The 22,580-nt window shown below is 41.5% G+C and overlaps 1 protein-coding gene and 1 pseudogene across 6 annotated transcripts; both read right to left on the bottom strand.

Annotated features, from left to right (window-relative positions):
* Positions 1 to 1,053: 1,053 nt before the first annotated feature.
* Positions 1,054 to 5,815, bottom strand: LOC149972520 (inositol 1,4,5-trisphosphate receptor-interacting protein-like; annotated as a pseudogene). Its single transcript, XR_016490969.1, has 2 exons — positions 5,694 to 5,815; positions 1,054 to 2,203 (listed from the first exon to the last, which is right to left on the bottom strand). The product of XR_016490969.1 is annotated as an inositol 1,4,5-trisphosphate receptor-interacting protein-like (transcript).
* Positions 3,134 to 22,251, bottom strand: fas (Fas cell surface death receptor). Of its 5 annotated transcripts, XM_021580507.3 has the most exons (9): positions 22,031 to 22,251; positions 20,368 to 20,512; positions 20,004 to 20,138; positions 17,168 to 17,285; positions 8,322 to 8,395; positions 8,100 to 8,195; positions 7,857 to 7,900; positions 7,100 to 7,118; positions 3,134 to 6,993 (listed from the first exon to the last, which is right to left on the bottom strand). In XM_021580507.3, the coding sequence occupies exons 1-9, from the start codon at positions 22,067 to 22,069 to the stop codon at positions 6,674 to 6,676; spliced, it is 990 nt and encodes a 329-aa protein (XP_021436182.3). In that variant the 5' UTR covers positions 22,070 to 22,251; the 3' UTR covers positions 3,134 to 6,673. The 5 variants fall into 5 exon arrangements, 4 of the variants coding, with proteins under 4 accessions (XP_021436182.3, XP_090073062.1, XP_090073064.1 ...); XR_016490968.1 differs by lacking the exon at positions 8,322 to 8,395; XM_090216936.1 differs by lacking the exon at positions 8,100 to 8,195.
* Positions 22,252 to 22,580: the final 329 nt, after the last annotated feature.

Here is a 22,580-nt window from a genome sequence, read left to right as displayed (position 1 = left end):
TCAATTGGATTGAGGTCTGGGCTTTGACTAGGCCATTCCAAGACATTTAAACCACTCGAGTGTTGCTTTAGCAGTATGCTTAGGGTTATTGTCCTGCTAGAAGGTGAACCTCTGTCCCAGTCTCAAATCTCTGAAGACTGAAACAGGTTTCCCTCAAGAATTTCCCTGTATTTAGCACCATCCATCATTCCTTCAATTCTGACCAGTTTCCCAGTCCCTGCCGATGAAAAACATCCCCACAGCATGATGCTGCTGGGATGGTGTTCCCGGGGTGATGAGAGGGGTTGGGTTTTCACCAAACATAGCGTTTTCCTTGATGGCCAAAAAAGCTCAATTTTATTCTCATCTGACCAGAGTACCTTCTTCCATATGTTTGGGGAGTCTCCCACATGCCTTTTGGCTAACACCAAATGTGTTTTCTTATTGTTTTCTTTAAGCAATGGCTTTTTTTCTGGACACTCTTCTGTAAAGCCCAGCTCTGTGGAGTGTACAGCTTAAAGTGGTCCAATGGACAGATATTCCAATCTCTGCTGTGGAGCTTTGCAGCTAGTTATTTTTGGTCTCTTTGTTGTCTCTCTGATTAATGCCCTCCTTGCCTGGTCCATGAGTCTCTTGGCAGGTTTGCTGTGGTGCCATATTCTTTCAATTTTTTAATAATGGATTTAATGGTGCTCCGTGGGATGTTCAAAGTTTCTAATATTTTTTTATAACCAAAACCTGATCTGTACTTTTCCACAACGTTGTCCCTGACCTGTTTGGTCAGAGACTGAAAAACAGCTTCTATCTCAAGGTCATCAGATTGTTAAACAGCCTTCACTACCTCAGAGAGGCTGCTGCCTACATACAGACTTGAAATCATTGGCCACTTTAATAAGTTGATCACTAGTCACTTTAATAATGCAGCTTCAATAATGTTTACATATCTTGCATTACTCATCCCATATGTATATACTGTATTTTCATTCCTATTGCATAGCATACCATATCTATTGCATCTTGCCTATGCCGTTCGGTCATCGCTCATCCATATATTTATATGTATATATTCTTATTCCATCCCTTAGATATGTGTGTATTAGGTAGTTGTTGTGGAATTGTTAGATTTCTTTTGAGATATTACTGCGCTGTCAGAATTATAAGTACAAGCATTTCGCTACACTCACAATAACATCTTCTAACCATGTGTATGTGACCAATAACATTTTATCTGATCTGAAGTGTATTCAAACTCGTACTTGTGAAAAATCTGTCCCCAGGCTTTTGTCAAAGAGATCAGGAACCATGTCATGACCTGGTCCCTGGCCATAGAAGGCGTGTTCTTGGAGCACAGAAGGTCGTACGGGATGTGGTCAGCTATGGGCTTTTCATTTTTGCCATGCAGCAAGCATAGCATGTTTTCACCCAGGTTGGCAGAGCCACAGAGACAGCCGTCCTCATTCTACCCAATCCATGTCACCTTGATCCTGCCACAGCCCTGCATGTCCAGGGGCACATCACTAGTGGGGCTGCACCACAGCTGGAAGGAGTACACCTCCGGTGGGGTGAAAAGGACAATGAGAACCCACATCAGGGGCTTGCTCACCCTCCATGACTCAAAAATGCTCCCAACGCCCACAAAGACCCCACCTCCATGTCAGCCTATCTGTCACACAAATTTCTCAGGGACTTCAGCAGGTCTTCAGTGAAGCCCTCAACAAATTCCTGCAACCTCCAGTTCTCATGGGCCGAGGTGTGGATTGATCTCTCACAGAAGCTGATTAGGACTCCCTTATCGAGCATGAGGGTCTTGGAACTGATGGATCCACCCTCAACAAACCCATCCTCATCATCAGCGTAGTGGTTTCCATGTCTGCCAGATCCTGCCGACACACCTCGATAGAGAAGATGACCAGCGAGATGGCGCTCCAGATGTGCCAGTCGTAGCCATCCTTCGAGCCAGGGTCCTGCTGCTCCTCCTACAGCCACACTTGCTCCAGCTCAAGCCTCTCCTCATGTGGGCCAGCAGCACATCATCCTGCTCTGGGAGAGTGGTCATCTCCTGGTGGAACAGCAGCGGGTGGTTCAAGATGGCCGCTGCCACCCCCACAAACACCCGCACTATGGCCGCCTGCATCCTGGCTCCCTAGTCCTCAGGGAGATAAAACCACAGCGTCACCCCTCACGCCAGCATCTCGTCGACTCTGACAATGCCTCAGCCCAACACCTGAAGAACAATTAGATTAAAAATATGTTATGAAATGTCATTGCAACTTTTATATTGGATATCATTCAATATACAGTCTTCAAACAAGTTGCTGTTGGGTATTGCTTTTGTGTCATTTTTGCTGTGCATTGCAAGGTGATTCAGTAGAATAATGAAACACAACCATGTGTTAACTCTGTGAACCTTCTTGAGGCAGCAGTCTGCCCCTCTAAATATAAAGAGAGCAGAGTGACTCACTATTGACACAATATTGAACTGTGTGCCCTGGAAGGAAGTAAGATAAATGTGTTTTTAAGGGAATGCAACCTTTTCCGATAACCAAACATAGCACTGATTGCATTGTATCTGTCAAGAATTTGCTTCCAGTAAACGATTCAAGGAAAAGCCTTACAAACTGATTTGGCAAATGCCCAATTCATTTTTACTTCGTGTCAATGATAGTCAAAAATAATCACTATTGTAGTGGGGTATTAGGTCAGATGATGTATCCTGAAAGGGATAAATAGCTGCACAGTTCATGTAACTTTGACTCTTGTAATTTCTTCATGAAACATTTTCGTTGTGTTTACAGTAGATAGGAAGGAACCACAAAATAAAGAGAATGGAAAGTAGGTAAGCGCCTTTTCAAAATGTTCACATTTTTTATAGAACTTCAACATTAACTAAAATTACAAGCATGTACAGTGAAATGCCAAATAAACTGTTAGCCTTTGAGATGTTGAACAACTATTTGGCACTTCCCCTGTAAACTGCAATGTAGCATACCATTGATACAACTGCCTATATGCCATGAAGTTGTGTCATCTTGACTAATGAAAGTTGTTAATTAATGGTGGATTTAGTCTGCTCCTTGAAATCTCTCTCAGACTAAAGGTATGAAAGTTGTAGAGCCAGAAAAAACATAATGGAGACAAACATTGTAGGCCTATACCATGTCAACATTTTTTTATTTTTTATTCTCCCATGACTGACTTTATTTGGCTATTTTACATAATTTGGCCTGCATTTCAACAGAATAGCATACAATGCAATGCACATTTATAAGAATACAAGAGATGTGAAGTGGAGTTGTCAAATACTGTTAAAGGCTATAGTTGTATTTTTCAATAAAATAGGGCCCATCTTTATGACTACAGTATTAATCATATGACTTACATGGGTATAAACAAAATACATTGACTCAATGGAAAACAATTCAACAAAGACCTTTGCAAAATTAAAATAGCTGGCTGCATGACAAATATAAACTGCCTACAACCATACACCACCCAGTGGGCATAGAACATGACAAAAGACGTATTTGTCAAGTTGAAATCTGGTCGGGACGTCTTATATCCAGATCACAACCAGAGTAACACATATTTTTCATGACGTCTTTTTGATGTAAGCATCGAGGAAAAAGCTCAAAAAAAAATCCTTGTCAGAAGGTTCGCAAAACATACCTCAACTTGCACCTCTTCATCTGTAGGATTGGTTGGAGGAGGCGTGGCAACACACACACATCAACTTTGCAGGTCCATTCAAAGACAGAATGTTTCTTGTGTCCGTGGATGCGCATCGCAAGTTAGTGTCTGCAGCTAGAGTCCCAAGAAACTACCTCAGCGGACCAAAGTGGGTTCATGCTAAACTCATTTCTCAGACTAGTCCTGTGTACTACACTGTCCAGAATGCAGAGGACGTCATCTGGAAAAGGCACAGATCAGTTAAGTTGAGTATAGCAACACCAAAAGAACCACCAGTTGTAAGAGGATCAAAACTATTACTGGGTGACACCCTGACCCAGCAGTTGTCACCTAGTTCCTCAAAGTACATTCTCATGACTGTTGCTCATAATGGTGACAATTTAAGTAGGAGGTAAGGAGATGTGGTGTATTGGGTATGTGTTGAGGGGTCATGTTATAGATAAATGGTTGAACTGAATTAAAATCCACAGCCAGACTATTTGATTCTACCAGGGCCTGTCTGCAAAGCTGAGAAAAAGACGCATGGATTACATCCCGATCAGACAGTCACTGGAGGAAAAAGGGATTAAACCTCAGCTCCGACTTCCCAGCAGTGCTGTGGGTATGGAAGGGAAGGTAAAGGATGGAATTCACAAGCGCCGACGAAGCCCAAATCAAGCTGCAAGAAACCTTTCCAGTTCAACAAGGAGAGTCCCATTTACTGAGAAGAGAATGAAGCGGGAAAAAGCGATGAGCACAATATAGGCTAGATCCAATGATGCCTAAAACCAGTTTATCGTAAATTGAGAGAATATTAATTCCCCCTCCCCCAAAAAAATCTACACTAGACTTTCCCAAGCAACTGTTCTGCTCAATAAATTAATGATAGAAGTATCCGATAACAATGGTCTGGACATGGACACTGATGACAATTAAAATGGGATGATATAGCATGTATGTCAATAACTTCTATATATGTGTGTGTGTGTGTGTGTGTGTGTGTGTGTATGTGTGTGTGTGTGTGTGTGTGTGTGTGTGTGAGAGAGTGTAGGTATGTGTGTGGGTGAATGTTTGTGTGTCTGAGAGGAAGAGAGAGTGGGAAAATATGGGAGGTTGGGACAAGCTTGGCTTGGGTGGGTAAGGGTGGGCAAGGATGGCCAAGAATGAGAAATAAGGCCAAGCTTGGCTTGGGTGGACAAGGATGGGAGGTTGAGAGAAGCTTGGCTTGGCTGGTGTAAAGGGGAGAGAAATTGGGGAGGTAGAGAGGGATACATTTGACTTGGGAAAGAGAGAAGGATTTAACTATTCTAATGTACAATGTCATTTTATTTCCATTTGCTACCTGCAAACCTGCTGACACATTCAACAGAAACAGTGTTCCCCAAAACAAAAACAAAAGCAACTCAGAACCTTTGACATTGGACAGGAAGTTATTGCCAGAAACTACAAGAGCCCAAACCAGAAATGGCAAGCTGGCGAGATTGTGTCAAAGACAGGACCCTTGACCTACACTGTGAATGTAGGCCCCAACATGATCCGGCGCACAAATGTGGACCAATTACTGAATGCAACAGCTCAAGGAGTCACAGCACAGGATGAAGCTGCTGATGGCTTTATCTCATCAGGACTCGGATGAGCTTGTCCCTGCAACAACAGAGGTCTTACCTGTTACTGATGAAACTGAACCTCAAGAGACTGTTAAACCCAGCATTACATACTGGCATCTTTACTGGCATGAACAGTACTACTAACATTTTATTGGTCACATAAACATGGTTAGCAGATGTTAATGCAAGTGTAGCGAAATGCTTGTGCTTCTAAGGCACTGCATCTCAGTGCTGGAGGCGTCACTACAGACACTGGGTCAAATCCAGGCTGTATCACAACTGGCCATGATTGGTAGTCCCATAGGTTGGTGCACAATTGGCCCAACGTCGTATGGGTTTGACCGGTGTAGGCCGTCATTGTAAATAAGAATGTGTCCTTAACTGACTTGTCTAGTTAAATAATGTAAGATATGTAAACATTAATAAAGTGACTAGTGATACCTTTATTAAAGTGGCCAATGATTTGAGTCTGTATGTAGGCAGCAGCCTCTCTGTGTTAGTGATGGCTGTTTAGCTGTCCCACCTCTTAATTGTGCATCTATAAAAGTTTGTGAGGGTTTTAGGTGACAAGCCAAATGTCTTCAGCCTCCTGAGGTTGAAGAGGCGTTGTTGCCTTCTTCACCACACTTTCTGTGTGGGTGGACCATTTTGGTTTGTCCGTGATATGTACGCAGAGGAACTTAAAACTTTCCACTTTCTCCACTGCTGTCCCGTCGATGTGGATAGGGGGGTGCTCCCTCTGCTGTATCCTGAAATCCACGATCATCTCCTTTGTTAGGTTGATGTTGCGTGAGAGGTTGTTTTCCTGACTCCACACGCCGAGAGCCCTCACCTCCTCCCCGTAGGCTGTCTCGCCGTTGTTGGTAATCAAGCCCACTACTGTTGTGTCGTCTGCAAACTTGATGATTTGAGTTGGAGATGTGCATGGCCACACAGTCATGGGTGAACAGGGAGTACAGGAGGGGGCTGAGCACACACCCTGAAAGTCCAGGAACAATTGTGACCATATTGATGCAGTCTGGGCCAACAGCCTTGCAAGGGTTAACATGTTTAAATGTCTTACTCATGTCAGCCACGGAGAAGGAGAGGGGGGGCCCGCAGTCCTTGGTAGCGGGCCTCATCGATGGCACTGCATTATCCTCAAAGCAGGCAAAGAATGTGTTTAGTTTGTCTGGAAGAAAGACGTCGGTGTCCATGATGTGGCTGATTTTCTTTTTGTAGTCCATAATTGCCTGTAGACCCTGCCACATACGTCTTGTGTCTGAGCCGTTGAATTGCAACTCCACTTTGTCCCTATAACAACATTTCACATTTTTGATTGCCTTGTGGAGGGAATAACTAGACTGTTTATATTCGGCCATATTCCCGGTCATCTGTCCATGGTTAAAGGCAGTGGTTTGACCATACTGTACATACAGTATCTACACCTGTCCTGATCCTGAGTTTTGCCCTGTGACGCCATCCTCCTTGTTGCTGATGATAGCCATGATATCCTCTGCCTTGACCTTTTTCTTCATGCGGAGTAGAGTCTGGACCAGTGTCACAGAGGCTGTGGTCATCCCCTCTTTCTCCACCCAGGCCCTCAGTAGGCTGGAGCATTGCTCCTGGGAGTCATTGGGAAAGTTCAGCTGGTGGGATTCTATGGCGGTATGTGTCATCCCACTGCACTCGGCCACCTGTTTCATGTCCCTCCACCCCAAGGTCTTAGCAATGTCTGGGAGGTGTGGCCAGAGATTAACACCTGAAACCAAAGAAGAAAGAGGGATTATGGGTAATTCTTAGTTGGAAATAACATACATAAGGTTCATATTAGCACACATCAGTAGTAACATTGATGATGTTCTTACCTCTCAGTGGCTGCATTTCCTGCAAAAAATAAATACATGTAAAACACATTCACCATTGATATTTAACTCACTAATCATAATAGGTGACATGATATGTAAAAGTGATGTAGCACTAGAGATGCATGTCTGTGTTTTAAGCGGTGGCTGTAGTCAGGGACAGAGTGGAGTACTGTGACACTTTCAAGAAGCCGGTGTTTGGAAGACATATTGGCACGGGTGTTGTTAGGCCCAAGACGAAGTCCACAATATATAGTCCCTACACAAATATAGGGTTACTATCCAAGCCGGCTGGTCGTTTGTTCTAAATGTTCCATTGCCATACTGGCTGGCAACATTCCTTTCACTTGCTTGCTAGCTAGCCAACTACGGTTAATTTACAGTCACGACAAACAGTGCAGACAGCTGCATTTGCATTTATTTAAGCTGTTTTCTACAAGGATACATCCATGAGTTAATGAGGCGCAATTTCGCCTGGCATAGAAAATGTGCTCTCATTAGGACAATGTTGTTCAGAGGAGCTAGCCAACAACACAGCTAACACAATCACTTCAAACTGAAGCTGGGAAGACTGCAAACTAGCTGCACTTTGTTTCGTTTCTTTGTATATATCCATAAAAATGTCAGATGGAACAGAGTAAATAGGCATTTTAATGTCATAGATTTAGCCGGTGATAACTTGTGGAATAGACACCGACTGGAATGTGCTTTTAACCATTCAGGTTTAGACCCACCCCTTGTATAAATTGAAGATATTTACCTCTGAACTCCGGTTGGGCAGTTCTGTCAAACCACCATTTGGCCCTAACAAAAGAAATTGGAGACATGTCAATGCTATTTCAAGGACGACTCAAAACCAGATACTTTTGGAAAGGGAGCTTTTCAACAAGCCAGACTTCTGTGCTCTTCAAACACTTTACTAACTAAATTAGAGAAGAACCTCTTCTGCCCCCTTTTGGTGATTTAGCATAGCCTACAACTGGCAGAATGACCAAACACTTACCAAAACAATATTTATTACTTCGCCACAGGTAAATGATCACAATCAAAACGACAAGAAGAACAGTAGTCAGGACAAATACTACTGCCAAATTGCGTCCTGCAAGAAAGGAAAATAAAAGCCTAATGTTTAGATAAAAAACAACCTTATAACATTCATACTGTAAGTGAAAGAACATCTTCCAAATCATTTTAATGCATTGAAATGTTATGGTTTTGCTCAAACCTTGTTCTTTGAAGGCATGGCATATGGTGTTGTTGGTGGCGCTACAGGCTACCTTGATGCCCTCTTCACTGCATCTTCAGGAGAAATTAAAAGATTTGATGTGGAAAGGTGTCACTCTAGTCCATAGCCTACACCAGATTTAATGATAGCACTTTACTGTAGGTGTCCTTATTCATGCATTCTTTATCATGTCTATCTTAATCCTGGTCTTGGGGACCCAAAGGGGTGCACATTTTTGTTTTTGCCTTAACACTACAGCTGATTAAAATGATCAACTCTGCATCAAGCTTTACTGATTTGAATCAGGTGTGTAGTGCCTAGGCAAAAACAAACATTTGCAACTCTTTGGGTCCCCAGGACCTGGATTAAGAAACACTGATATAACACGTTACAGCATTTGTCATATGATGTCATACATTTTAAACAGTTATGAGTAACGGCATAAGATTATAAAAAACATTTTTTTGCCAAGGAGGTATTAATCACGCAATTTGACATCAAACTAAGATGCTTGGTGAAGTATTTCTCAAGTGAAAACATTTGCTAGTCGTAGGTCGTTGAATGACAACAAACACTTAATTATTACCTTATCAAACAAACTTCGACTAACCTCAAATGTCCCTGTTTAGACTGGGAAGCATACTTTAAACTTCATAGACAACTGTTCATCCTGTTGTCATATGCTCTAATGTCAACTGTTAATAACAATGGCTATTACACAGTCTGCCTAACAACTTATGTCATATGTTTTTACATGCTACACAAGTGTCTACACTCCAGATGTTATGACCATGCGTTATATCACTTACCAAACTCTGTCACATTATTACATTGAATGGAATGATGGGTGTCATAACCGTGTCATATGCCATTAGAGAGTGTGCGCAAACACCTTAAAGATGGAATCCGCAGTTGTGGAAACAGCGCCACTGTCTTTCCCACCGCCAATGTTATTGTTTTTGTTTAGTTGACAAAGCAGAGTTGAGAAGCTACGTGATTACAAAAAATGGTACATTTCTGCTGTTTTATCGCACGTGCAATGATGTCCAAAGGAAAGAAAATCTGTAACTTCTTTGTTGTTGTAATGTCGCAAATGGACATGGCAGTTTCACCATTAAAGATTCCAGCTTTAAGTAAAGTGATATTAATTTGAGGTGTTATAAAACAGTAATGAATGTCTTAATACGTCAGAGTTGAGAGTATCACAAAACCATTTTGGATCGCTAAGAAACGTGTATATTGGAGCACTTTGTTTTATTTAGACAACAAGACAATAAACTGCTGAGTTGTACAATTTGGGCCACATCCAGATTTTAAAAAACATTATTATAATAACAACAACTTGCCAAAAAGCACAACAATTGTGAAACTAAATGGAAGCAAATATAATTCTACAACAAAATCACAAAAGGAATTGTGAAAGCTGTGAAGAAAGGAAGGTGTGCAGGTTAAAGTAACAATGTACAGTATATTATGAAAAAAATAAAGCAAATAGTAACACAATAAAATAACAATAACAAGGCTATACACAAGGAGTATCAGTACCGAGTCAATGTGCAGGAATACTAGGTAGTTGAGGTAATATGTACATGTAGGTAGGGGTAAAAGTAAATGGGCCATCAGGATAGATAATAAACAGAGTAGTAGCAGTGTAAGTGAAGTGTGCCTATGTGTGAGTGTGGCGTGAATATGCATGTGTGTGTGTGTTTTGTGTTTGTGAGCATATATAGTGTGTGTGCGTGTGTGTGTTGGAGTGTCAGTGTAGTGTCAAATCAAATCAAATTGTATTGGTCACAAACAGTACACGTGTTTAGCAAATGTTATTGATAAAAAACAGCTCTAACAGTGCAGTAATATCTAACAAGTAATATCAAAACATTTCACAACAATACACACAATAAACACAAATCCAAAGTAAAGGAATGGAATGGAATTAAGAATATATACATTTTTGGACGAGCAATGTCGGAGCATCAGCCACTAAGATACAGTAGAATGGAATACAGTATATACATATATATGAAATGAGATGAGTAATGCAAAATATGTAAACATTATTTAAAGTGAGCAGTGTTCCATTATTAAACTGGCCAGTAATTTAAAGTCTATGTATATATGGTAGCAGCCTCTAAGGTACCTACTGATGGCTATTTAACAGTCTGATGGCCTTGAGATAGAAGCTGTTTCTCAGTCTCTCGGTCCCAGCTTTGATGCACCTGTACTGACCTCCCCTTCTGGATGATAGCGGGATGAACAGGCAGTGGCTCGGGTGGTTGTTGTTCTTGATGATCTTTTTGGCCATCCTGTGACATCGGGTACTGTAGGTGTCCTGAAGGGCAGGTAGTTTGTCCCCAGTGATGGGTTGGTCAGACCTCACCACCCTCGAGAGCCCTGCAGAATGCGAGTGGTGCAGTTGCCATACCAGGCGGAAATACAGCCCAACAGGATACTCTCAATCGTGCATCTGTAAAAGTTTGTGAGGGTTTTAGGTGTCAAGACAAATTTCTTCAGCCTCCTGAGGTTGAATAGGTGCTGTTGCGCCTTCTTCACTACACTGTCTGTGTGGGTGGACGCTGAGGAACTTGAAGCTTTCCACATTTTTCCACTGAGGTCCCGTCGATGTGGATAGGGGCGTGCTCCCTCTGTTGTTTCCTTAAGTCCACGATCAGCTGCTTTGTTTTGTTGATGTTGAGTGAGAGGTTGTTTTCCTGGCACCAGGATCTTTTGGGGCGGTAAGCAAATTGAAGTGGGTCTAGAGTGCCAGGTAAGGTAGAGGTGATATGATCCTTGACTAGTCTCTCAAAGCACTTCATGATGGCAGAAATGAGTGCTGTGGTGCGATAGTCATTTAGTTCAGTTACCTTTGTATTCTTGGGTACAGGAACAATGGTGGACATTTTGAAGCATGTGGGGACAGCAAACTGGGATAGGGAGAGATTGAATATGTCCGTAAACACTCCAGCCAGCTGGTCTGCGCATGCTCTGAGGATGCGGTTAGGGATGCCGTCTGGGCCGGCAGCCTTGCGAGAGTTAACACGATTAAATGTCTTACTCACATTGGCCACGGAGAAGGAGAGCACACAGTCCTTGGTAGCAGACCACGTCGGTGCCACTGTGTTATTCTCAAAGCGGACAAATAAGGTGTTCAGCTTGTTCGAACACACCATCGGTGACCACGACATGGCTGGTTTTCCTTTTGAAGTCTGTGATTGTCTGTAGACCCTGCCACATATGTCTCGTGTCTGAGCCGTTGAATAGCGAATCCACTTTGTCCCTATACTGACGTTTTGCCTGTTTGATTGCCTTACGGAGGGAATAACTATACTGTTTGTATTCGGCCATATTCCCAGTCACTTTGCCATGGTTAAAGGTGGTGGTTGGCGCTTCCAGTTTTGCGCGAATACTACCATCTATCCACGGTTTCTGGTTTGAGTAGGTTTTAATAGTCACAGTGGGTACAACATCTCCAATACACTTTCTGATAAACTCAGTCACCATATCATAGTATTCGTCAATGTTATTCTCGGAGGCTACACGGAACATTTCCCAGTCCGCGTGATCAAGACAATCTTGAAGCGAAGTCAAAATTCGTGATCAGAGTCGTGATCAGATTTGCCAAAGGGAGGGTGGGGGAGGGCCTTGTAGGTATCCTGGAAGTTGGAGTAAAAGTGGACGAGTGTTTTAGCAGTGCGAGTACTACAGTCAATGTGTTGATAGAACTTCGGCAGCGTTTTCCTCAAATTTGCTTTGTTAAAATGCCCAGTTACAATAAATGCGGCCTCAGGATATGTGGCTTCCAGTTTGCATAAAGTCCAGTGTAGTTCTTTGAGGGCCGTCATGGTATCAGCTTGAGGGGAATGTGAACTTCTCATCCTTTCCTTTCCTCTCTACTTACTGGCTGTGGTTAATCTCTACCACACATGTGAACTCCTCCTTTACATTCAAAGATTCCTTTCCACACTTCCTTGCTCCTTTCTTCCTTTTCTAGCTCCCTTTCCTTCTTCCTTTCCTTTACTTTCTACTAGCCGTGGTTAATCACTACCACATAAATGTGAACTCCATGTTTTCAGTCTTAGATTCCTTTCCACTTTCACCACTCCCATTCCTTTCCTCCTTTCCTAGCTGCCTTTCCTTCTTCCTTTCCTTTCTACTGGCCATGGTTAATCCCTACCACATTCACGTGAACTACTCGTGTTCTTTCTTAAGATTCCGTTCCTCATTTCCTAGCTCTGTTTCTTTCCCTCCTTTTCCATATTCCTTTCCTCTTTTCCTCAATTCCTTTCCTCATTTCCAGCTTTCTTTCCTTCCCTACCTCCCTACCATCCTTTCCTCTCCTATTTTTGCAAATGCAAAGCTGTCACAAATCATGTTCTGCCCCAGAGCAGTTTGTTTCATTTGTTGTAAATATATATATATCTATATAATCCTAACTACGTATGTATCCATGTTTCTTGGAGATCCTGAATGTTTTTGTGATAGTATAAGCACCGTCATAACTTTTATAACACCTCAAATTAATGTCACTTTACTTAAGGTGTCTGTGCACACTCTATAACGGCCTATGGCATGGTTATGACACCCATCATTCCATTCACTGTAATAATGTGACACAGAGTTTGGTAAATGATATGGGTCTTTCTATAAACTAGGGTAACAGTGAAGATTTCCTAAACTGGACAACTTCCTACACTTCCAAATGTGTTCATATCATTACATTAAGATATAAGGAGGGATCATAGCTATATTGAATAAAATTCACAAGTTGATTTAGAACCTATGTTCAATTATTTTTGTCCAAAATCGTGTGAATCGTGAACCCTGTAAGAATCCTGGATCTAGCTGCCGAACAGTTTTTTTGTATAGAGATCTCATAAATACAGTGTAACTACGTAACATTTTGTCCTTATGTTACGGGGTGAAAACAGCTTTTCATGCGCACACAAATCCAAAATAATATATGCATTGCAGAATGGAATGCTTCTAACCGGAAGAGTCACCTTAACTTGATAGTTAAAACCTAAATCGATACTGTCATTAATGTGGTTCTTCAATAATTATGCATGATACTTGTTGGATGGGAATTTGGTGTCCATCTGATTAGCTACGGCGTGATATTTTCACACACTGTCATCTGATCCAGGAAGGAATTTTCAGAATGACAGTCAAGTGACAAACAGCTGTTTGTCATACGATGCAACAACAGCCCAAGTCCTGGAAAAAAGGTGTTCACCAGAATATTTTGGTGTTTAATTCGTTATGCCAATGAAGACAGTTGTGCCTGGATCCATTTTGGATATAACATCCCTAGTGAATTGATGTTGTCTGCTTGATTTACAGCAGGGTCTCGTTAGATTTAACAGAGAACGCATCAAGGTAATAAGTTAAATGTTTTCAAATGTATTTGTGCCTCGGATTGGACACCGGGTCTACATTTTGTTTTCCATGTTAGACCTGCAATTTTAAACAATACAAGGGGCTTGAAGTTGCCTACTTGAACTTGGAGCTCAGAAATTCAAGGACAAGAATAGGCCTACCTAAAATCAGACATTTCCTCAATCTGGTGCTTAAAAAGTCAGTTGTAATTATTGTAGTCAATTTATAAATTATCATGCTGCCTTATAATTATCCGTGATTACATTTTTAATCTGTTTTTGTGAGAGATGTAGCCACTTTCATTTGTTTCCCAGCGCTTCAATTGAACAGTGTTGTGCTACTCTGTTGCGGTAAAACCACATACAGTTATTATGAGGAAGGCAACAGCTAATGCTGGCTTCAAGTTGGCTTTCCATACAAATCTACCCATTAAAAAAGGAACCTGGTGTTTGGTCACTTTCTCATGATAAAAACAGAAAGTTAGTTTCAAATGGTGAGCTTAATGCTACTGCTATTCATGGATTTCCTATGTGTGCCTGCGTCGGCCATAACAATCCCCATGCATGCATCCATTTAGTCAGGCAATGTCTACATTATTCTCACGCATTTAAGAATGTAATAATACTTGACAAGGCTTAAAATAATCGCTATTTTTAAAGTGGTAATGGCCTACTTAAAAAAAAACTCTTGAGTGTAGGGGGCAGTATTTTGATGTTTGGATGAAAAACGTACCCAAATGAAACTGCCTACTTCTCAGGCCCAGAATCTAGAATGTGCATATAATTGTCAGATTAGGATAGAAAACACTCTAAAGTTTCCAAAACTGTCAAAATATTGTCTGAGTATAACAGAACTGATATTGCAGGCGAAAACCTGAGGAAATCCAACCGGAAGTGTTGTTTTTCCTGAAAGCTCTCTTCGCTCCATTTAAAGGGATATCAACCTGTTCCTTTCCTTTTCCTATGGCTTGCACGTGTTGTGAACAGTCTTTCGACATAGTTTCAGGCTTTTATTTAGAAAAATTAGCGAGAAAGATCACATCGCGTCATTGGATGGCTGGGTGCCAGCAGTGTTTTGCATACGCAACAGCTTGGAGCAGACATTTTCTCTCTCTCTCCTATTGAAGAAGTTACAGTCCGGTTGAAATATTATCGATTATATATCGTAAAAACAACCTGAGGATTGATTATAAAAAACGTTTGACATGTTTCTACCAACTTTACGGATACTATTTGGAATTTTCGTCTGCCCCGTCGTTATCGCTCGAGCCTGTGGATTTCTGAACATAACGTGCCAACCAAATGGAGGTATTTTGGATATAAAAATTATCTTTATGGAACAAAAGGAACATTTATTGTGTAACTGGGAGTCTCGTGAGTGCAAACAGCCGGAGATTATCAAAGGTACCACATACTTTGTGACCAATCTACTGTGCTGCTAGCTGTTTGTAATGTTTGGTCTGCTGAGAGAGATGTCCTTACATAAAAGCCGAAAAGCTTTTTTGAAATCTGACACGCCAGGTGGATTAACAACAAGCTAAGCTGTGTTTTGCTATATAGCACTTGTGATTTCATGAAAATGTAATATTTTTAGTAATTTAATTTGAATTTGTCGCTCTGCAATTCAGCGGATGTTGATCCCGCTAACGGGATGAGTGCATCAAGAAGTAAAAAAAAAAAAAACACTTTTTGCATGCTTTCGGGGGGGCTTCTTTATTAGGCCATATATACATTAAACAATTGTATAACATTGATGTCCTTGAAAAGTACAATTAAGCACTTGAAAAAGTCCCTGAAAGTCCTTGAATTTGACTTGTCAATGCCTGTATGAACCCTGCTTAAATGATGTATAGAGCTAGGCCTATGTGCTTGCATAGGTGGAGTTATGGGGCAATTTGCATCTATTCACTTTTATTCCTCTAAGTACATGTGGAACTGCATGAAAATCACATTTATTTTTGTTTCAACCATTTAGAATTGTTGATCCCAATGTCACACATTGGCCCCATTATTTATAGAAAGCCCCATATAAAGTCCAGTTACAACATATGGTATGTAGACACTTATGTAGCATGTAATAACATATGACATAAATTGTCATGCAGTGTAATAGTAGTTGTTATTAACAGTTGACTTTAGAGCATATGACAACAGGATGAACAGTCATCTATAACACCAATTATAACATCTTATGCCATTACTCATAACTATACTGAACAAAAATATAAACGCAACATGCAGCAATTTCAAAGATTTGACTGAGTAACAGTTCATATAAAGATATCAGTCCACTGAAATGAATTAATTAGGCCCTAATCTATAGTTTTCACATGTCTGGGAATACAGATACGCATCTGTTGGTCACAGACAACTTAAAAAAAAAGGTAGGGGCGTGAATCAGAAGACCAGTCAGTATGATTGTGGTCTGTGGAACTTTGTCCCACTCATATTCAATGGCTGTGAGAAGTTGCTGGATATTGGCGGGAACTGGAACACGGTGTCGTACACGTCGATCCAGAGCATCCCAAACATGCTCAACGGGTGACATGTCTGGTGAGTATGCAGTCCATGGAAGAATTGGGACATTTTCAGCTTTCTGAATTGTGCACAGATCCTTGTGACATGGGGCCGTGCATTATCATGCTGAAACATGAGGTGATGGCGGCAGATGAATGGCACGACAATGGGCCTCAGGTTCTCGTCACGGTATCTCTGTGCATTCAAATTGCCATCAATAAAATGCAATTATGTTCGTTGTCTGTAGCTTATACTTGCCCATACCATAACCCAACTGCCACCATGGGGAACTTTGTTGACATCAGCAAACCGCTCGCCAACATTACGCCATACACGTAGTCTGCAGTTGTGAGGCCTGTTGGACATACTGGGAAATTCTCTATAACAACGTTATGGTAGAGAAATTAACATTCAATTCTCTGGCAACAGTCCTGGTGGACGTTACTGCAGTCAGCCAATTGCACACTCCCCCACATCTATGGCATTGTGTTGTGAGACAAAACTGCACATTTTAGAGTTGCCTTTTATTGCCCCCAGCACAAGGTGCACCTGTGTAATGATCATGCTGTTTAATCAGCTTCTTGATATGCCACACCTGTCAGGTGGATGTTATATCTTGGCGAAGGAGAAATGCACACTAACAGGGATGTAAACAAATTTGTGCACAAAATCAGAGAAATAAGATTTTTGTGCATATGGAACATTTTTGGGATCTTCCATTTCAGCTCACTATACACAGGACCAACACTTTACATGTTGCGTTTATGTTTTGTTCAGTGTATTTAAACTACTTATGACAGCTGATATGTTTATATAGCTGTTATAAAGACTTCATGAAAGCATGAATAAGGACAACTACAGTAAAATTTTACCGATTTAACAATGTGTCTTTAACATTTAGAAAACTATAAATCAATATATTTTTATAGTTATTTGGTTAAAGTATCTTGAACTTACATGGTACATGGGTAGCAGGCCCTGCAGTGCTCCTTCCCCTTGTTACAGTAGTGGCCCTGCTGGCATCGACATACTGAGTCCTTGAAGATGGTGCATCTGTCCTCCACCTCCAGATTGGCTACGAAAGACAAACATCAAATTGGCAGTACATTGGCAAGGTTGGGTTACGGATGTAACCTTGTTTCTCTGAGTAGTGTAACGGGTGGCCAAATTACCTATGGGAACTACTTCACGTGATGCTTAATATCAAAGATGTTTACAGTCACACCACACCCTTAGTGCACCCACGTGACCTCAATCCACACCCTTAGTGTACCCAAGTGACCTGTCACTATAAAAGGCGGTATGGCGTGACATACTGTCTATTACTTAGATCCGTAACCCAGCATTCACTTTTGTAATATCTTATGGTTCACCGAGTTGCGGCTGAAAGACAACATGAATAAAATAAAACTGCCGTGTTTTACACTTTTTCGGCAGGATAGAACAGCGGCCTCTGGTAAGACAAGGGGTGGCAGTGTATGTATATTTGGGAACAACAGCTGATGCATGAAATCTAAGGAAGGTTTTGCTCGCCTGAGTTAGAGTATCTCATGATAAGCTGTAGATCACACTATTTACCAAGAGAGTTTTCATCTATATTCTTCGTAGCTGTCTATTTATGACCACAAACCAATGCTGGCACTAAGACCGCACTCAATAAGCTGTATACGGCCATAAGCAAACAGGAAAACGTTCATCCAGAGGCGGCAGGGACCTTAATGCTGGGAAACTTAAATTGTAGGATGTGGCAGGGCTTGCAAACTATTACAGACTACAAAGCTAAATTACTTCTATGCTCGCTTCGAGGAAATTAACACTGAAACATGCATGAGAGCATCAGCTGTTCCGGACGACTCTGTGATCACACTCTCCATAGCCAATGAGAGAGTAAGACCTTTAAACAGGTCAACATTCACAAGGCCGCAGAGCCAGACGGATTACCAGGACATACTCTGAGCATGCGCTGACCAACTAGCAAGTGTCTTCACTGACATTTTCAACCTGTCCTTGACTGAGTCTGTAATACCAATATGTTTCATGCAGACCACCATAGTCCCTGTGCCCAAGAACACTAAGATAACCTGCCTAAATGACTATCGACCCGTAACACTCACGTCTGTAGCCATGAAGTGCTTTGAAAGGTTGGTCGTGGCACACATCAACACCATTATCCCAGAAACCCTAGACCCACTCCAATTTGCATACCACCCCAACAGATCCACAGATGATACAATCTCTATTGAACTCAACACTACCCTTTCCCACCTGGACAAAAGGAACAGCTCTGTGAGAATGCTATTCATTGACTACAGCTCTGCATTCAACACCATAGTGCCCTCAAAGCTCATCACTAAGCTAAAGACCCTGGGACTAAACACCTCCCACTGCAACTGGATCCTGGACTTCCTGACGGGCCGCCCCCAGGTGGTAAGGTTAGGGAACAACACATCCGCCATGCTGATCCTCAAGACGGGGGTCCCTCGGGGCTGTATGCTCAGTCCCCTCCTGTACTCCCTGTTCACTCATGACTGCATGGCCAGGCACGACTCCAACACCATTATCAAGTTTGCCTATGACACAACAGTGGTAGGCCTGATCACCGACACGATGAGACAGACTATAGGGAGGAGGTCAGAGACCTGGCCGTGTGGTGCCAGGACAACAACCTCTCCATCAACATGATCAAGACAAAGGAGATGATTGTGGACTACTGGAAACGGAGGAAGGAGCACGCCCCTTCTCATCGACGGGGCTGTAGTAGAGCAGGTTGAGAGCTTCAAGTTCCTTGGTGTCCACATCACCAACAAACTATCATGGCCCAAACACACTAAGACAGTCGTGAAGAGGGCACGATAAAGCCTATTCCCCCTCAGGAGACTGAAAAGATTTGGCATGGGTCCTCAGATCCTCAAAAGGTTCAACAGCTGCACCATCAAGAGCATCCTGAGCATCCTGACATTACACCTGGTATGGCTGGCTGACTGCTCAGCCTCCGACCGCAAGGCACTACAGAGGGTAGTGCGTACGTCCCAGTACATCACTGGGGCCAAGCTTCCTGCCATCTAGGACCTCTATACCAGGCGGTGTAAGAAGAAGGCCCCAAAAATTGTTAAAGACTCCAACGATCCTAGTCACAGACTGTTCTCTCTGCTACCACACGGCAAGCGGTACCAGTGCACCAAGTCTAGGTCCAAAAGGCTTCTTAACAGCTTCTACCCCCAAGCCATAAGACTCCTGAACAACGAATCAAAGGGCTGTTTATTATCTATGCATTGTCACTTTAACTCTACCTACATGTTCTTATTACCTCAATTACCTCGACTAACTGATGCCCCTGCACATTGCCTCTGTACCGGTATCCCCTGTATATAGCCTGGCTATTGTTATTTTACTGCTGCTGTTTAATTATTTGTTACTTTTTATTTTCAATGTTTTAGTGTTCTTTTTTTTTACTTAAAACTTATTTTTCTTCAAACTGCATTGTTGATTAAGGGCTTGTAAGCATTTCACTGTAAGGTGAACCTGTTGTAATATATCATTTGATTTAATTCGACAGTGAACAAAAGACAGCATGCCACGCCACACTGTGTTCTATAGTGACAGGTCAGTAAGGGTGAGGCGTGACTGTAAACATCTTTGATATTAAGCATCGCAATCATATCGCATGAAGGGAAAGTAGTTCCCATAGGTTGTGTGGCGACCCTGTTCCGAAAACAAAAGAGAACCTAATTTGCTACAGTAGGTAGGCCTACCTATAAGGTGTCAGTTCTACCTGTTGTGTGTGTAGGCCTACCTTTAGAGTCACAGGAAGTGCAGGGCTCACAGGAGTCCAGAGAGTTGGGGTCACTGTTGTAGGTCCTGTTTTCCTCACAGTAAACACAGGTCCCATCCTCTGGGCTCACACTGCAGTGGCTCTCCAGATGTTGGCCTATACACATAGAGTACATAATCAAAGGGAAAGACATAGGCCTACATAGCATAGATTAATTTTATTCATGCATTTTACAGGAGTTGACTAGGACAGTGCTTGTTAATTAATCAACATTTCACTCCAATGTAAATGTGCTTGCGCAATTATTATGGTATTGGCCTGTCATGGTGGTGACCAAAAGAATGCTAATGTGAGATACAGATAATGTTAAACATTAGATGCTTACCAGCCGCACAGAGACAGCATGCCATTCCCTCATGCTGGTAAGTGCCATCTTGACAACTCTGCCTTTTGGTGCGCAATTTGCTAGTGATTAAGATGTCTTGGGAACTCCGCTCTGCGTTGAATGGTGTAGTTAAACGAACCGTACACTGTTAAATGCAATTACATTATTGAGTGTTATTATAACAGACAGCAGTAGGCAGTTACGGTAGCTGCGTGTGTGTATGTGTGTGTGTGTGTGTGTGTGTGTGTGTGTGTGTGTGTGTGTGTGTGCGTGCGTGAGACTTATCAGTGATTTAAGTATGATACATTTGAAGGTCAATTATTGTGTGATAAGTGTATCATAGTAAAGGTAAACCTGTATTAATTTGTGGATGTCCATCATCCAGTTCGTGTAATATGTTATGTAAAAAATGTGCCATATGTTTAATATGTTGTTTTTACCATGCTGCTACTCACTGTTTATTATCTATACATAGTCACTTTACCACTACCTACATGTACAAATTACCTTGACTAACCTGTACCCCTGCACATTGACTCGGTACCCCCTGTATATAGCCTCCTTATAGTTATTTAGTAAATATTTTCTGGACTCTCTTTTTTTAACTGCATTGTTGATTAAGGGCTTGTAAAGTAAGACTTTCACGGTAAGGTTCTATTCGGTGCATGTGACAAATCAAATTGGAATGTTTTTTATGTTAACTAGCGTTAGCTAGGTGGCTGAAGTTAGCTCGGCTAGGGACTAGGGTGAGGGGTTAAGGTTAGGGTTAAAGCTGCAATATGTAACTTTTTGGGCGACCTGACCAAATTCACATAGAAATATGAGTTATAGATCTGTCATTCTCATTGAAAGCATGTCTAAAAAGCTGTATCTGTTCTATGTGCACTATTTCTATGCTTCCCATTCATAAGTTTTGTTTTTGCGTCTTTTCCTTTTGGTTTTGTACACCAGCTTCAAACAGCTTAAATAAAATACAATGATTCTTTACACTATACTTGCTTGTTTTGTGACATAAACAGAAATTAGGCAAACTATTAGACTTTTAGCAACCAGGAATGGGCAGAGAGATTTCTGCATATTGCACATAAGGGTAAACTCCAGCCAAAAACTATCTTCTGGTATTTGTTTCATTAGTCCATTGATATAGTCACAAAATGTTTTGCATGTCAGCAATCAAGCTTTCAAGATATACAACTTTCAAAATACAGAAATACAACTGCTATAGTGCATTTTGTAGTTACAAAGTAGCTACAAAAGTAGTAAGTAGTTGCAACGTTGCTATTTATTTAAAATTATAAAAGGTGTCCTTGATTAGATTCGAATACTCAACTTTTGCGTTGCTATGTTTACATCTAGTCTATGAGACAAGGCTGGCGTGGCATGTCCCAACAAGTCTAAATCAAAAGTGAAACTACTTCAGCACGGACAGTTTAGGAACTTTTACCTGTCGATTAAATAAAAAATATCAAATATTTATACATCGTGTTTGGTAGATGTATATACTGTATTTCATCCATGCAAGATACCAGAGCAGAGTTGAGAATGACTTGACAAATATGGCTGTGAGAGTTAGTTTAGCTAGCCCAAATTCTGACAATAATAGAACATCTGAGTTTAACCTATACAAAGTATGTCAACAATAACATGTTGATAGTCAACTCACCAAAATGCACAGGATATATAAAAAAGTATATTTGTTCATTTTCGAAATTGATGCCTCCAAGAAGAGATTGCTGCGCCCCGTGTGGTGTTTGCAATTGCAAATCTGCCCTCTGTTTGAAGTTTGGATGAATTACAGACAGTACGTTGAACACGATTGCACAATGACAGTCAAGTTGCTGCATGTTTGTAGGGCGCATAGACAAGCAATGCCAAACCGGAAGTACGTGCGGTTAGAATAAAACCCTTATTCTAACCGTTTTAACCCTTATTCTAACCGTTTTATTCAAGAAAAACATCCAGTAAAAATGTGTTTCACCATTGAAAATGGTTATCTTATGAGATACATACAATGAGTTGTTGGAGTAAGTTTAGTAGATACTGAACATGTATTGTTTTCATCATTGTTCTATGAGACAGACCTATCTCTCCATGTAGCACTAGGGGGAGCGAGTGGCCTTTGCGCGGGACCGCCTGAGTTGCTCCTCTTTTTACACATTTTCTGGGTCCGTTATTGCAGCGATCCGTCAGGACCGGATGTGTGTAATGGTCAT

The sequence above is a fragment of the Oncorhynchus mykiss genome, chromosome 23, assembly GCF_057628025.1.
Source record: "Oncorhynchus mykiss isolate SJ-2025 chromosome 23, ASM5762802v1, whole genome shotgun sequence".
NCBI classification, from domain to species: Eukaryota; Metazoa; Chordata; class Actinopteri; order Salmoniformes; family Salmonidae; genus Oncorhynchus; species Oncorhynchus mykiss.
Note: the sequence above shows the minus strand (reverse complement) of the source record. Positions and strands in the feature narration are given on the sequence as shown.

Bases quoted from the DNA above. Each gene is read 5' to 3' on its own strand.
- fas (XM_021580507.3), bottom strand. From the start codon at position 22,069: ATGAACAAATATACTTTTTTATATATCCTGTGCATTTTG. The intron at 20,513-22,030 runs GTGAGTTGACTA...TGCATTTAACAG, and splicing joins TATATATCCTGTGCATTTTG to TGTACGGTTCGTTTAACTAC. The intron at 7,901-8,099 runs GTAAGTGTTTGG...TTCTTTTGTTAG, and splicing joins AAGTAATAAATATTGTTTTG to GGCCAAATGGTGGTTTGACA.